The sequence below is a fragment of the Centrocercus urophasianus genome, unplaced genomic scaffold (genome assembly GCF_019232065.1).
Source record: "Centrocercus urophasianus isolate 14NV4802_14NV808 unplaced genomic scaffold, USGS_Curo_1.0 seq_1, whole genome shotgun sequence".
Lineage (NCBI taxonomy): Eukaryota > Metazoa > Chordata > Aves > Galliformes > Phasianidae > Centrocercus > Centrocercus urophasianus.
Genome location: NW_024884141.1, coordinates 1,299,323 through 1,316,466, shown reverse-complemented (window position 1 = coordinate 1,316,466; position 17,144 = coordinate 1,299,323). Strand labels below are relative to the sequence as shown.

General features: G+C 39.4%; 1 protein-coding gene across 2 annotated transcripts in view; it reads right to left on the bottom strand.

Moving 5' to 3' along the window:
• Positions 1-17,144, bottom strand: part of DLG2 (discs large MAGUK scaffold protein 2) — a 730,880-nt gene that overhangs the window by 81,762 nt on the left and 631,974 nt on the right. For both annotated transcript variants that reach the window (XM_042839962.1, XM_042840043.1), the window contains one exon: positions 7,432-7,546. In XM_042839962.1, coding sequence (XP_042695896.1) covers positions 7,432-7,546 — 115 coding nt within the window. The remainder of the gene's footprint in view (positions 1-7,431; positions 7,547-17,144) is intronic.

Below are 17,144 nucleotides of genomic sequence, written 5' to 3'. Positions count from 1 at the left end.
TGTGTGTCTTACAGCATTTCAATTAAAGACCTTTGAAAACTTCACAGGTACAACTGAAAGGGTGAAATGCTGTAGCTCCGGTGACATCAGGGAGATCACCTCAATAAATTGAGTCCGTCACCAGACATCCTCTGTTCTCAATTTTTAGTTGATTATTTAAAATTTCTTATGTAGTCTGTACTTAGCACAGCAGGATGAGAAAGATGGTTGTTTTTGTAACTGCCAATAAATGATCTTCTAAAGTACATAACCAGTCTGAGGCTCTTCAGAAAACATTGCATTTGCATTACTGCATATGAGATTTGTCTCATTTTCCTGCTTATTTTACATACAATCATAAGTTACATGAGCCAGATACTACACACAAATTTCAAAATAATATCTGTATTGGATGTATTGCCTGTTGTCTTAAGTGATCTTATCTTCCACCAAATCCCTCATCCTTCTCTGTTCCTTAGTGTGTCTTATAACTAAAAAACAACTAAGTGAGTATTCAATTAATATTGGTTCAGATCCTGAACAGCTACCCAAGGAAAAGGTATCTTGAGCATGCAAGAGTGACCTTCCTTGCTTTGAAAAATAAAGATTTGCACCTTGATTCTGACTCTGAGCACTGCTCACTGAAGCCAATGAAAATGCTCACTGCTGTTAGCAGAATCTGGAGAAGAAAGAACAGCTAAAAAGTAGTAACAACTCAGACACTCATACAAAACCAGTACGTGTGAAATGAGTCACTTTCCAAACCAGTCTCAATTTTCCAGTCTGAAAAGACATTTCAAGTTCAACAGTCCATTCACAAGTGTAGGTTTTGTGTGTGTTTATCTGATCACTTCCAAATATGTCTGATAAACACCATCATAAAACCCAACTTTCTATACTGTCACTTAACACAGATTTTCCAAATACAGCTCTCTGCTGTCTTCTATAATTTGGACCATTCAATTGCCTAAGAATAAGCCAAGGTAAGTGAACAAACTGCATTAAAATTTCAATTTTCCCCCTTGCTTTTCAGTAAAGAGAATTTTAAGAGTTTCTATCATTCTACTAAAGTACAGGCACAGTTCTGTAAGCTGTAGCTATTTCTCTATCAAGTTCAAACAGTAATACCTACGTGTCAAAATAAAACCCTGTCCCCAGAAATTCAGACTAACAGTGCTGCAAATCCTGAGAGGGATGTACAGAGAGATACCACATTTGGTCTCAATGATACTGGCAGATTTCTTCCAACTCGGGATAATGTATGAATTCTAAACTCAACCAGCTTGAAGACCATGACCTGAAAAGGGTGTATCATCAACAACTTTCAGCAGTGCTGAAATTGCAATTCAAGTTGCAAACTAATTTAGAAGGAATTTTGAGGGATAAGAATTCACAGCAGAAACAGCTGTAGAGAATGATGTTACAGCTTCTACAATATATGCACACAGTGCGTGTGCATGTGTGTGCCAGTGTGGGTGGGATTCAAGTTACAAAACTGTAAGTGATTGTAATATAGATGTTTACATCTCAGCTAATCACTTGAGGCTCCTTCTGCTCATCTGTGAAAAACAGACATTCTTAGAGCATGATTTGTCTGAGCAATCCACTTCTGAATTAGATGAATTGCTCTCTGAAAGTGCCAAGAGCACAGCACTGACTCTAGAGAGAGACTGGGCAACTAGCTTAAATGAAGACAAGGTACATGTGAATACAGCATGTATTTACCACTAACATATACCCTTAAAGATATTTATGTAAGCATATATAATCTCCTTGCAACATTTAGGGATGAGCATTTCATATAGCTCTCTCTGCTTCCCTTGGTAAATCTTTCCAACACCCATACTGACATTGTCATGTGTGAAGATTTCACTGCTGGGATGTCTTCAAAGCATACATTTATCATGTGGATGTCAGACTGCTCTTATCAAAACCTGCTGTGCAGCTATCCCAGGAGAGTTCTGTCGATGGAGCCTTGATCTGATGCTCAGAGATCTATGGGGCTTCACTGTCTCCAAAAAGACAGGGAGATTGAAGGCTGTAACAGACATCACATGAAACCAGCCCTGAATGCCACAAGCAACTTTCGTAAGCTGCTTTATCCAAACTCTTCAGTTATAATTTGGCAAAGTTCCCAAGTTAGAATTTCTATGATTTGTTGACAACCAACTTCTCTCAGAGCAATAAGGCATCATGCTGATTTCTTAGAAGTTTGGGAAATGCACATAAAGGTGTCTAAGACCTAATGGAGAATTTATTGAGCTGGGAATTGGAGTAAACAACCCAAAGTGTCTCAACCTTGACTCCCTGTCAGCTGCTGCTAAGTTGCTACAGCAAATCTTTAGATTCTGTTCCTTAGGGCTCAACGATAATGAATCAGAACACATTCATTTTTAATACACAATGTTTTATTTGCACAGCACATTCCTATCAAAGCTACAAGATGCTTAGCATTAATTCAATTTAGGAGAAATTCCAGCTCCCAAAATTACAGCTGGATCTAGACCTATCCCAGCTCTGATTTCCACACCCACCTTAACACGTATTAGTACAATTTGCTTTATACTGATAGATTTGAAAGCAGTGCTGTAGCTGAGATATCTGCATTTCCATGACCTCAACCAGTCCCTTTATAGAGGGCAAACAGCCACAATCAGGTGCAGCGATTTTGCACTGACTGTATCAAACAGATTTTAAACAGTAGAACAGCAGTGGCAGGACAGGGGTGTTGATAAAGCTTTTGAGTCATTACTGCTGAGTGATACAGCAGCTCAGCACCTGATTGTGGTTTTGGCCCATTGAAATTTTTAATTACAGCCATTATTTCAGAAGTTGTCTGGTCTGAATAAAGATTAAATGCACTCTGTCTGTTTATTCCAAACTTATCAATCGCAAAACATAAGAAAGCAACTCTTGGAATCCCTGTGGTTGCTTGAAAGCCTTTTCTTTGTGCATCTGGCAGCAATAAGGCATGTGTTACTGAAGTATCTACTTTTACCCTCAGAAATATAGAACATGTACTTTAAGTTCAGGAGGAATCAAGTAAATCAACAGAAGAAAAACCCTTCATCACGTGTAGATCTGTTTCCTCCAAAGGTAGATAATTTTACATGGAAGTTTCAGTGGCTGCTTGCATGCACCAAACTTCACAAAGGACTGCATTTCCCTAATGCTTGACTCTTCAAAGCACTGCCATTTTTCAGTCTTTGGGTTGAATAATGTAATCTGGCATTTCTTAAGAGTACCCACATGCTGGCTAAAAACATTTGGCTGTGAATCCGGATCTAGAAGAACATAGCAAAGCATGCATCTATTTTAAGACAATGAAATACACAGTCTTACAGGAGCAGATTTTAAAAACTTGAACTTAAAAGACAAAAAAAAGTGAAGGTAAGAATTTGCATCAAAAAAATTGAAAGGACCTATGTGTGTATACAGTGCAGCATTTAGTTGGTGAAAAGTTTGTTTACTTCCCTCATTAATCATGAGCTGATAGCTGAATTCCAATGAATTAGAAAGGATAAGAGTGGAATTTTTTATCTTCTCATGTCACTTATTGAATTCAAATTAAGTTCATTCACCACTAGCAACGAATGAATTATAAATAATAGAACATGCTGCTTCACACTTTCTGTTTCGGTGGTTTTTTTCCTCATTGGAGATATTAAGCGACAAAGAGAATGTGGGGTCCTAATTAACAGCATGTCCCACTGCTCAGTTCTGCCTTGATGTCTCTTAATACTTTGTTATTAGTGATGTGAACTCTCTGAAAACACCCCAAACAGAGACATAGCTTTTCTGATACAAAAGGAACAGGCAGTACATAAAAAACTTTTCAGTAAATTCCTGGAAAATATTCTAAGAGGCAGCAGAAAGTCTGAATACAGGCTGGGATAATGAATAACAACAACAACAACAACAACAAGACAGAAACACTGAAGTATGCACAAAAAAAAGTCTGTGTCAAAAGGTGACACAATTTATCCTGAATAAATAATTTTCAATTGTTTTCCTGTGGAATCTGCATTTATGTATGACTTTTAATTTCTATCAGCTGACTAATTCTAGCCTTACATTGAAACTATTAACTCTGTGCTACACTTTCACCTCTCTTCATTTCATGTAACTACTTTTATACATCTCAGTTAAAATACTGTGCTATTACACTGGGAGTCTGGATTGCTCTCTAGATACAGATGTAGAAACCTAAGTTTCTACGGAGAGAATACTTTTGTCACAGTTGTCTAGAACAGGTTAGATGAATAAGATGCAGGCAGATTCCCTCTCTGGAGATGCCCTTCTCTTTCCATCCAAAGGGAACCTCAGAGTGACTAGCTAAGATATAGATGAATACTCTGGTCATTAAGCATTAAGGGAAACAAAGCAAACACAGTGAAGACGAGGTTTGCATAGTGGACCACAAGCAAATAAAATGATGGATCAAAAAACGGCTTATTGGCATGCCATGTTTTCTGAAGAGTTTTCCAAGACAGCAGAGAGACTGAAGGAAGGTGCTTGCAGGCTGAGATGGGGGTCCTCAAAACAGAGGTGAAATCCCACAGCCCAGCAAATGTTGGGGTTGGGGGAAATCAGAGAATGCATGAGAAGTAATGAGCCCTGCATCTACTGGGAGGTCTCCTCACAGAGAGTTGGTTTTTCTCATATTCTTTTCTGTTGGCTTTTCGATGAGCAGATTATGATAGGTATTTTCAACCTACGTGGATCTTTATTTTATTTCCTTGCAATGGTATTTGCTTTGATTAAGCACTCCGGCTGAAAAATAACTTTGGTTATGTTCAGTGAAGGACAGCGAAATCACTACATAACCAAAGAAAGGAAAACAGAGAGAAAATCGTTAACTTGTCTTTACAACTGCAGATTTGCAATGTACGGTAATTTGCCTCTAGTTCTTTTGCAGATTCTCTCCAGGATAAGCCACTGAAGTAGGAATACCTTGAGGTATAAGAATTCTAAAGTACACTGAATCCCAGGCATTTTACAGGGTCACTGGCTGTAAAGAGTTATCCGTGAAGTGCACTGAAAATTTTAATCTCAGTAAACAAGCACATTTCCCAATCCATATTTATTTTTTTCCACAGTGCTTAATGTAGACATAAGCTACCTTTTTAATTACTGCATGATTTGAAGAAGCAGTGCTTAGTTCAGTGCTCCAGGCACTGCTGCACTGCACATTATAATAATATTTAAAATACAGAGTTTCCCAAGTAGATTTCTCGGAGTTGGACACAGCCATCTGTGTGGGTTTGATTGCACAAATTTACGTTAATAAATGTGACGGAGGCTTTTGAGGTTTTTTTCTTTAGAGGTTTGGGGTATTCTTTTGGAACAAGTCTGGAATAAAAAAACAAATGTTGCACTTATGATTGGGGAAGTGATATTTAGATATGTGGCTAAGACCACAAAGACATCTGCAGTGAAGCCCCAAGGCATATCATCTCAGTGAGAACAGACCATATCCAGAATACATAAGTTAGTAGAAAACATAGAGGACCAAGGCTACTCCAGATTCTGCAGAGATTTATTAGCTTGGCTTAGTGTGGAAGCTAATAAGCCCTGATTCTGGCGCAGGGCTTACCAGATCCATGCTGATAGAGGGGTAATAAGTTCTCATGAAGCTCAAACTAGCAAATTGTTCAGGACCCTTTGTGTGTATACTTGAATTGACTTGTGGTTGCCGGTGTGGATTTCTCATGCCATTGTTACCTACATTTTGATTTCCTGGCTTTGCTCACAGCAAAGCAAGCTTCATCTGTTTCTACATGTGCAGTGACTGTAGCTTTTCTGAAAATGCAATTTCAAGTGTTTGACCAAAACTCTCTACAACTAAATCACTCATTGTTAGGTCTGGAAAATACCCAGTCAAGGTGGAATAGCTTCAGAAGTCAACTCAAAGCCAGAGAGGCCAGAACAGGTCAGAGATACATCAAAGCCATGACACTTTCAACCTGATCTTGTCCAATAGTTCTCTGCTAGCACTGATCCACAGCACGTCAGTTCTTGCCTTTTCTGGCAACAGTACCAATTAGAGCTCAATGTGGTTGCTGTTCACTAGAATGAGTCTATCAGTGACAGCATTTTTTTCCATCCTTCTGTGTTACTTTATCCCTTCATGTTGAGGGCATAATGACAAAATGGAGAATTTAGCCTTAATTGGATCTCTGCAATGTTATCACCTGAATTAGCTCCCCCATGAATAATTATCACTGCCTGGAGGCTGACAAATTGCTTCCCTTTACTTCATGATTGTCAGAAATTTCAAATTATATGCTGAGCATGAGGGAAAAAAATAAAAATGAAAAACCTAGAGAAGCATATTTATTAAGATTATTAAAATATTTGGCACTGAGTTCTATAGTCTCCCAGGGTCTCCAAAGGCATGAGTGACAGCGAGAACTTTTCTAGGGCTAATTTCAGAACTCTGGTCTTTCAGCCAGAAATAATTTCCATCAACAGACTTGCTCAGTCCAAGCAAAACTGTAACTGCTACACCTGGCCCACAGTTAGGTAATTCCTGTGTTGCTCACTGCCCCATTTAAGCTACCTATATTATCTTGTTAAGTGTCTCATCTGCATATTTGATCTTGCAAGGTAGATGGTAAATTTATTGTAATATGGAGAAGAGGAGGCTCAGGGGAGACCTTATCAGTCACTTCAATTCCCTGAAAGGAGGTTGTAATAAGCTGGGACTTGGCCTCTTCTCCTGTGCAACAAGCAATTGGATGAGAGAGAATGGCCTCAAGTTGTGCCAGGAGAGGTTCAGGTTGGAAGTAGGAAAAACTTTTCTCAGCAAGAGTGGTGAGACATTGGAACAGGCTGCCCTGGGAGGTGATGGAGTCACCATCCTTGGAGGTGTTCAAGAAACATTTAGATGTGGCACTGAGGGATGTGGTTAGTGGGCAATACTGGTGGTAGGTGGATGGTTGGACTAGATGACCTAAGAGGTCTTTTCCAACCTTAATGATTCTATGATTCTACGAGCAAGGGGACAACTGCAGACTGGCACATGCTTAGAACGGTATGTGAAGGTCTTTGCTTTGGAGTATAATTCACAGAGAATGTACATTTTATGAGAACAAACGTTCCATGTCTGGTTAAGGCCCCATGCAGGATCGCAATGCGTCACTACACCACAAAATCCATCTTGGATATCGAAGAGCTGACAATGGCTAAGAAATCTTCATCTCATAAAACCTAATCGCTATAAAAGTATAATGCTCTTTGAAAACAGCTTGAAATGATAAGATTAAGCAATACAGCATTATTCAATTTTCACATTAATGATGTTGTGTTTGTAAGATTGATGCATTTCTCAATTCAGTTCAGTTCAGCTCCTCAAACCTCCTCACTACCCAGCTGAACCCATTGCACAAAAATCAGTCGTGGACCAGAAAGCTGGTGACATGTCCCCAGGAGAAAGCTCTCCCTGCTCACCTGACATACAGCGACCTCTTCTGATTAGTCCTCAGGGAGCCAGACCCAGAACTCATGCTGTGATTCATCATCTGCTCACGCAGGTCATGGATTTTTGCCTCAAACCGAGCGTACTCTGAGGAGATAAAAAAACACAGAATAAGAATATTTTAGTCTTCTTGACCTATATAATCATTAAGGCTGCTAAATGTAAATATTAAATTAACAAGAGTAAAGCATGTCCTGAAAATTGAGGTCTAGTAGAATCTCTTCGGTAAATACACAGCTTTTTTTATTGCAGTACATGAAACTTTCAGCACTTTCCATACTGACTGTGCAGTCCCTCTTTCCTTGATTTCAATGAAGAGAATTAGGTTTAAAATGTGTTACTGAGTACGCTGCAGTCTGCAAAAGGGATGTTAAAAACAGATCACTACTATATCATTTCTTCTTGCAAACAATGAGATACCTTGACAGGGTCAATGGAATGATGCACTGAAGTTATTAATTATTCAAGTACTGAGTATAAAATCTCACTAAGCTGCAGGAAGTACATCAAAGTCCAATTGTCCCCAGAAATAAGGTTTTTGAAAAAAGCTTTTATTTCTTGAAACCAACTACGTAAAGGCAATGCTCCAGCAACACAGGGAATCACAACTCAACCTCAAACTGGGAGATCTACCCATGCGAGCTGAAGACTAACTTGAGAGGGGGTGGACAACGATTCATTTCACTGAGTCAGTGACACTTTGAAGAGTAAGATGTTGCATACTGATGCCAGCAAAGAGAAAATGATGTCCCCCACATTTCAGCGTTTTATTACACTGACTGCTTCAAAAGCAGGATCTAGAATCATAGAATCATAGCTTCGTTAAGGCTGGAAGAAATCATCCAGTCCAACCATCAGCCCATCACACATTCCCATTAAACCATGTCCCTCAGTGACACATCTCCCCAGTTCCTGAGCACCTCCAGGGATGGTGACTCTACCAGCTCCCTGGCAGCCTGTTCCAGTGCCTGACCACTCTTTCTGAGAATAAATTTTTCTTATTATCCAACCTGAACCTCCCATGGACCAACTTAAAGCCATTCTTTCTCTTTCTATCACTGTCACTATCAGTTTGCTCCCTGTTTGCTGCTGTTTGAGCTACGTGAGAGTTCTGTAGGACAGCAACGTTCTCATTTTCCCCTAGCAGAAATTTCAGCATTATTTTTGTTCAATAATTTGCTGTTCACACTGGCTCCATTTCCAGAATGTCTTTAACAGCTAATTCATTTTATTTGATGCCCTTTAACTTTTCACTGGATAACCACATTTGACATTTCCAAGATCCCACATTTTGTACAGTCGCTAGCTACCATCAAAATGCCTTACCAGAGTGGTTTAATTTGGGCTTCTGTGTATTTATTTATTTATTTATTTCCTTACTTTAATTTTTCCTCTTGTTACATTTAGGCTCATTTTCCACTGAGCTTCTTTCGCAATGTTTATTGAATTTTCTAAGTGACAGTGTCTACTTTGGCAATCAGCTGGGAAGCACTGCTGGGATATAGGCTCTTCAATCTTCCCACGTACCTGTGACTTTACCAACTGCAGCTGAAATTTTGCATGTCAGGAGAACAGACACTCCTACATACAGACTGTCTTTCAGAATTATTCTTTAGATCGTTTCTTATTTCTTTCACCTACAGCACATCTTCAAAATTCTCGGTGATTAAAAAGCCTTGAAGGGACTAATGCTCCTACAAACCTGTATAGTTTTGTAAAGTGGGATTTACTTCTGAAATATTTATCCCAGTCTAGGATTTATGTTTTCTCTATGTGAGTCATACTTGTTCTATTCTTCCGCTCTACAATTCATTTAGTAAATAACCATCTTCCAACCAGGGATTTGTCTAAAACTGCTATTTCATTATAAAAGACTTAACATTTCTTTTTGGCAAACACAAAAGGTGAACTTAACAAGAAAGATCCTCCATTTCTGTAGCTCACACAGTATCAGTCTTCTGCATAAAGATGGAACACCATGATATCAGGGTTTTTACTAGGTCTGTTTCATGTGCTGGATACATGAAAGAAGATAGTGAACATGTAGATGGACAGGGCTCTGAGCACCCTGACTGACCTGTACGTGTCCCTATTCATTGCAGGGGAGCTGAACTAGATGATGATTAGAGGTCCACTCCAATTCAAATGGTTCTTCTAAATAGTGGTTCTAATGGTTCGAATCAAGAGTTATTCTATATTGCACAATCCCGTTTCTTTGATATTTTCTACCTGGATGAGGCCAAAGATTTGAATGATTTGCATCAGAGCAGCTGTGTAATGGCAGCTTTCTCTTACTAAACAACCATGTCCCAGGCAGACTCTGTATGTAAGGTGTCGGAGTGAGAATGAGAAGAGAGGACTGAAAATCTGCCTCTAACACAACACCCAGCTACTTGCAACTCTAACATCAGCATGCGACTATGGGTTGGTCAGATTACAGCTTTTATTCTGACTTGCAAGGGCACTTGGAGCTTAACTTGGAATTTAATCACACAATGGCTTGGGTTGGAAGGAACCTCAAAGATTATCCAGTTCTACCCCTGCGCTGAGGCCAGGGAAACTAACTGCTAGATGAGTCGTCATCGATAGATTTCAACTGATTACAAACTTATTCTAAATAATGTTCTGTTTCCAGAAGACATTTTGAAACCACAGCACATATTAGAATTTGTCTAATAAGTGTGTGGTGGGAGTTCAGAATTCAAATGACTACTCCCTGCTTCATTTTAAGAAATGCTAAAATAAGAACGATCATTTCTTTTCCTTTGTGTTCTTGGTTTTCCCCCCCCCCCCTTTGGCTTGAAATACATGATAATTGGAAAATAACCAATTTTATGGCTCCGTATTTTCCCACATTACCACCTTCATGTTATACACTAAAAAAAGCCATCCTGAAATATACTCCTGCCCCTTTCTCCTGACAAAAATCTGGACCACAAAATAGAAAGACAGTCAATGCAGGTAGTATTTAACCCAGCTCAGATCAGCTTCTTTAATCTCAGTCCTCATTCTTCTCTTACTGATGCCTACATACTACAGTGACTGCTGCATTTCAAATGTGAACAGGGAATGAAAGAATGATGCTCCATTTTTGCTATCAGAACTGCCATGTTAGTCCTCCCCACTGGGAAAGGGCCCTTTTTTCTTTGCACTTCTTCATATATGGGGTCATTCCAGAGGACCTGTTTCCTAATAGCTTTGCATTTGCTAGACGTGAGCAGTGGCAGTAAAAAAATGTTTCATGCTTCCTTCAGATTCACCTCTGAATCTAAATAACACACTTGAAAGGTTCCCACGCAATTAAAAGGGCACTAAAGTTGTGACATACTGACAAGAAAGGCAGTTAAGGCTGATTCACTAATTTTATGCCCTTTCAAGAAAGGTAGAAGTATTGCTGCTGGAGTGCATCTTAGTAAAATTTGTCAAATTTTTACATACCAGAATATATCTGCAGAGGTCCAACAAATTGCCTGAATCATTAATGATCTAACAAACTAATTCTGGTAGCTTATGAAAGTGATAAAATCACATAGTAGGTGAAAGGACAAATAAATGACCAAACGGAAATCTGTGTAATTGCTGAGGTCACACAGGCTTGGGTCAGTGTTTGGAAGGCTGTGTGTAGGAAAAGGACCTGGGGGTGTTAGCTGACATCAGGCTGAACATGAGCCAGCAGTGTGCACAGGTGGCCAAAAAGGCCGATGGCATCCTGGTTTGTATCAAAAATAATGCAGCCAGCAGGAGCAGGGAGGAGATCATCCCCAGAATTCAGCTCTGGAGAGGCTGCACGTCCGGTATGGTGTTCAATTTTGGGCCACTCACTAGAAGAAAAACATCAAGGCCCAGGAGCGTGTCCAGGGAAGGGTAACGAAACTGTGTGAGATCTGGAGCACAAGTCTTATATGGAGTGGCTGAAGGAATTGGGATTATTTAAGTTTGGAGAAGAGGAGGCTCAGGGGAGACCTTATCTTTCTCTACAGCTCCATGATAAGAGGTTATAGTGAGGTAGGTGTTGGCCTCTTCTCCCACGTAACAGGGAGGATGATAGGATGAGAGGAAATGGCTTCAAGCTCTGTCAGGAAAGATTCACTTTGGATAGTATGAAAAGCTTTTCTCAGAAAGAGTGGTGAAGCATTGGCACAGGCTGCCCAGGGAAGTGGGGGAGTCAATGTCCTGGAAGTGTTCAAGAAATGCATAGATCTGGCACTGACAGACATGGTTTAGAGTGGTCACAGGTATGGGTTGATAGCTGGAATAGAAGAAGTGGTCTTTCCAACCATAATGAGTCTATGATTATATGAAAAATGGTCTAAAAGACTATTTATTATACCTGAGGATATAAGAAAGCACTCAGAAGTCTCGGATGCATTTGAGAGATTGGAAATGAACACAAAAGACTAAACACGAAGAGATTTTTAGAAGACTGTAGTGGAAAACAAAATATTTCTAAATTTAGAAATAGCAATGAGATTTTATATTAGATGGCTTGATGAGAATTTTTGATCATAAAATAAAAAATAACAGAGATAAAGGAATTGAGATGCAGCAGCTCTTTTATATGAAAAAGTTCCTGAGTTTCTTGAAGCTACAATACTATCATTTTTCACTTTTAAGTTTGTAGTACAATTGTAGCATTGACTAAGTTTTGAAAATATTAAAACAAAAAACCTGATCTTACAAATAAAGTTAAGCAACTGAAGTGCTGACAGTCTACAACAGTGAAAACAGTAGTACAGCATCACAGTTCAAGTCCTTATTAGTTTGAACATTTAGTGTTGACATTTTTAGAGAGAAATTCAATCTGTCAGCAGGTATTAAAATTTGCTTTCCCTGTGTAATTCAGGGTCATCACTGTTTGCTCCTACATGGTAACAGATTTCCTAATTGCTGCATCTCTAACCCACATCTGCAAATGTTGAAGCACTGATTGTTAATAACACAAGTTGGAGGTTGGAAAAAGCACTATCTACCTCTTGGGCTCCACTGGAATGTGGAAGGAATATAGAAATCAAACGACTGAATTTTAACAGTCAACAGTACAATGACAACAACAACAACATCAACAAAACCCAAAATAAACTAAAAAGGAATTAGTTAAGAGACAGAATTTTATTGTCTCCAAAAGGGTATGTCAAATACCTCTAGACTCTATAACAAAGGGATGGCTACCAGACCAGCTTCTCCATCGCTATCAATTTGGCATCATTTCAGTGGATCCAGGCCAGTTTAAACCTTCTGTGATGTTTTTAAAATTCTGTTTTGTGGAAATACAAATTGTATGCCACTATGGTGAGTCATGAACTTATTGTCTTGGACATCTGAGATAGCAACAAGAATGATACTATTATTATGGTGACATTATTTATGCTATTTATGCAGATCTTTTTTTTTTTTCTCCCTCTGTCTTGTCTTAGCAGATAGCTTGGCTTAGTGGTTTAAGATTTAATGTAATAGAAAAATGCATTTGTTTCCCACTTCTTCCCTTTGCCTGTAATGCTGTCCAGTCACCATCTTGCCTTATACACAGAAGCTAGAGAAAGGTTTTTTTTAAAAAAATTTTTACACTAAGAGCAGTGAGGTGTTGGAACAGATTGCCCAGAGAGGTGGTGAGAGCCCCATCCCCAGAGACACTCAAGGTCAGGCTGGATTGGGTTCTGAGCACCTGATGGAGCTGTAGGTGTCCCTGTTTGTTGCAGGGGAGTTGGACTGGATGGCTTTTAAGGGTCCCTTCCAATTCAAATGATTCTATGATTCTCAATTTGATAATTGCTTTCCACTGATTTATAATGTGAACCTGAGTGATCTACAAAGACTAAGCTTTATATGACAGTACGTAATGCAGCAATTTGCATGTTCAGTTGATGTAGTACCTCTGGCTATGCCTATCAGGGTCCTAGCATGGAGCCTCTGATCAATACACATAAAATCAAAAGAGGAGTGCGCAAAAGACATGAACTGCTGTGACTCTTTTGTTTAATATTCATCGTGAATCAGTTTTTGCTAAAAGTACTCTACTGTTTTCAGATGTCTACAAGTTCAATTCAATATTTTTTTAGCCTGATATAGCAAGCATTTACATAGCAAGCTAATGATGGTGAAAAATCTTTGTGGTCTGCAGTAATTTCTTAAAGGACAAACAAAGAAACATTCAATGGTTAGACACAATTCACTGTACCTTTGCTTCCTATATGTATCAAATACATTATGTCCCATGTTGGTCACTGCCAGGGATGTGATTATGGACCAATGGGATTTGGATCTCACATCGTACCATAAGTGCTATGCTTTTAATGTGTCCCAAGGAACAGTTAGACATAACATTAGCTATTTCATCATTTGACAGGAAAAAAATGCATACAGAATTTAACACCATTGGTAGACACTGCAATACTGTACATTATTTACTGGAGAAAGTATTGCTTGAATAGACTTACTCCACTCACTATGCACCGAGCAATAGAATATGTTAGGCTCCTATTTCTTATCAGTCATACAGCTCCCTTGAGCTCACTCAAAGGAAATGAAAAACACGGATTTCAATACTGAGGAAAGGAAAGATACATTTACATTTTATTAGTTTTTATGACTTTGAATATATCACCTTGTTTTTGTTGGAATACTTTCTACACACCTTTTCAGGAACCTTTCAGCAATAATGACAAAGGCATACTTACTGACTTTACTCATTGCTGTGGCCTTTAAAACTTCAGCACAATAGGACAAATAACGTCTTTATATATATATATACATATTAGATTGTTGTCTTCTTAATCTACAGGTATTTACATTTGAGCATGCTTTCTAATTAAAATTTTGTTATGTAGCTGGCCTAATTGCCTAAATATCACTGCTATCTTTATTTTCATTTACTTTACCGCTGAGGATAATGCTGCTTCCATCCGTTGCACCATTAGATACAGCCCTTATATTGTGTTAGTTGTGAATATAAATACACCTGAAACGATATCTTCCTCCCACGTTACATTAAGGAGACTAATACTGTGTTCTATTCATAGTCAGAGGGAATATAATTCCAATCCAAATTAGTCTCTGGAAGCTTTCATTTCAGTGTCTTTGTTCTGCATAATGAAAGAGACGTACTAAAATAAATCAAGCTATTATTGAGCGACAAGGACTTTGTATCCCAAAGAAGTGCTATTCTACCTGTTCTCTTAAGCTATCCCTGGCTTCTGAAGTGTCAACTTGCATTCCCTCTGCTGGGAATTTCTTGTAGCTTCTCCCAGCTATTGAGGGAAACTGCACACCACTCAACAGTTTTAACAAACAGCCCTGCTTTCTCTCTTGAGACACTGGAAAACTTTTCCCACGGAGCTTTACTGAATTCTCAAAAACTTGTCCCTCCTAAAAGAGAGGAGATTTATATTGCATACAAGGAAAACACATTTTAAAGTAAGGGTAGTGAAGCAGTGGCACATGTTGCCCAAAGAGGAGGTGAGAGCCCCATCCCCAGAGACACTCAAGGTCAGGCTGGATGGGGTTCTGAGCATCTGGTGGAGCTGTAGGTGTCCCTGTTTGTTGCAGGGGGTTGGACTGGATGGCCTTTAAGGGTCCCTTCTTACTCATACAATTCTATGATTCTACAATAAACAGGACTGTTTGGGGAACTTTTTCAAATTCCATGAGTTTCACGCTGAGCTAATATCTTGGACAATGCTGTGCGTACAGATCCAAGGAAGGAAAAGGCACGTAAAGAACAAAGTCAGATCTGCAACAGAGATATCACATATGGTCTGCCTTGACAGCACAGCGTGAGGTCTTAGAAAGGCTGGGCACATCTCTTTACCCCAGGCATCTGACTTGCACAGCCACGCTTGCCCAGCAGAGCAGCATATGTCTCATTAACCTTGATAGCTTTGTAGGAGTTACTGTTTCGTATATTGCAGAAGTGTTTAGTGATATCTCTGGTGTTTTAGGCACACGATGAGTCTCCATCAAGGTGAAAAAAGCTTAATTGCATTGGAATTCTTTCCACAAATATTTACGTGGGACATTTAAAAGAAACTCTACTTTCTATTAATAACGATGTGAATTCATTGAGCTATTTCATTGCTGCAGGCTAACGGTGGAGGATCTTATTTTCAGACATTTATTCAATTTCCATAATTTCTCATCCAGAATCATTTTCCTGGGGCAACTGTTACTTGTTATCATTGCTTCATTGCTTTTTTTTGCTTCTGCTTTTTACCAAGAATAGTTCTATTTCTTGGGAGATGACCATTTTATCCTGATTAGCCATATCTTCTTAATGATGTTTCTGGCTTAGCCTCCTTCCAGCTTTTAGAGACATGAATTGACAGGAAGAACCAGAATAAAGAGGTGACATCTTAGGCATGGCAATGCAGGAAAGTCATTTTTGTGGTCCTCAGTAACCCCGCATCTACACTGGGAAGCTACTCTCCTTTTTAAGCTTCTGATTCCTACTCTTCCTCCAAGTGTTAGTAAATTCCTTCTTCCAAAAGTCTTGTGGGTGCCACATCATGTCAGCTATATGCCAGTAAGAATGAAATGGGTTAGACCTACACAGCTTAACATGGAGGAGTTTGTTATAAACTGCGAAGCATTTAGACATGAAACTTTGCCTACAAAAGTAAAGAGGCAGGATACAGGCATACTGAGCTGGGGCCAGAATGGGGCAGGCAGTATCTTCTATTGCATGCATAAGATGCCACCTGGACTTGGTTTGTACTAACCTTTTTTGAGGGGGAAAAGAAAAAGGATACAATCCTATTTCTTTTATAGGACAAGAGGTAATGGCCTTAAATTGCTCCATGTGTTGTTCAAGTTGGTTATTAGGAAACATTTCTTCTAAGAAAAAGTGGTGAGGCATTGGCACAGGCTGCCCAGGGAGGTGGTGGTGGAGTCACAATCTCTGGATTTGATCAAGAACTGTGGAGATGTGGCACTGAGGGACATGGCCAATGGGCATGGTAGGGGTGGGCAGATGGTTGGACTACATGACCTATTCCAACCCAAATGATTTTATGATTCTTTGTCTTCAGGAACAATAACAACACGCACTTAATCAAGAATTTTTTTGAATAAAGGGAAATGTAGATCAATATGACCTACCTGTTTTTCAGAGAGAAATGAGAGAGAAAAAATAAATAAATAAAGACACTGCTAAATCGGGGTCAAAACTCTCAAGTGAATTTTTAGGAACTATTTCATAGCAAAGACATAATATGCCAATTTTCTACTTTTAGTCCATGAAATTCTGATACATATGGAGTGGGAAGAGATAACAATGGGGCTCCTGAAAGAGTTCGTTTGTGAAAACAGAGTGGTAGGGAAGCAAATGTGATTTTATTAATCCAATAAATATCATGAAACAGCTTTAGGGCAACAAAGCTGGTGAGGGGTCTGGAACACAGGCCGTATGAGGAGAGGCTGAAGGAGCTGGGAATGTTCAGCCTGGAGAAAAGGAGGCTCAGGGGAGACCTCATTGCTCTCTATAACTTCCTGAAGGGAGGTTGTAGTGAGCTGGGGGTCGGCCTCTTCTCTCGTGTCATCAGTGATAGGACCAGGGGGAATGGTTTCAAGCTACGGCAGGGGAGATTCAGGCTGGACATTAGGAAGTATTACTTTTCAGAAAGGGTGGTCAGGCACTGGAACGGACTGCCCAGGGTCGGTGACTCCACCACCTCCCTGGGCAGTCCGTTCCAGT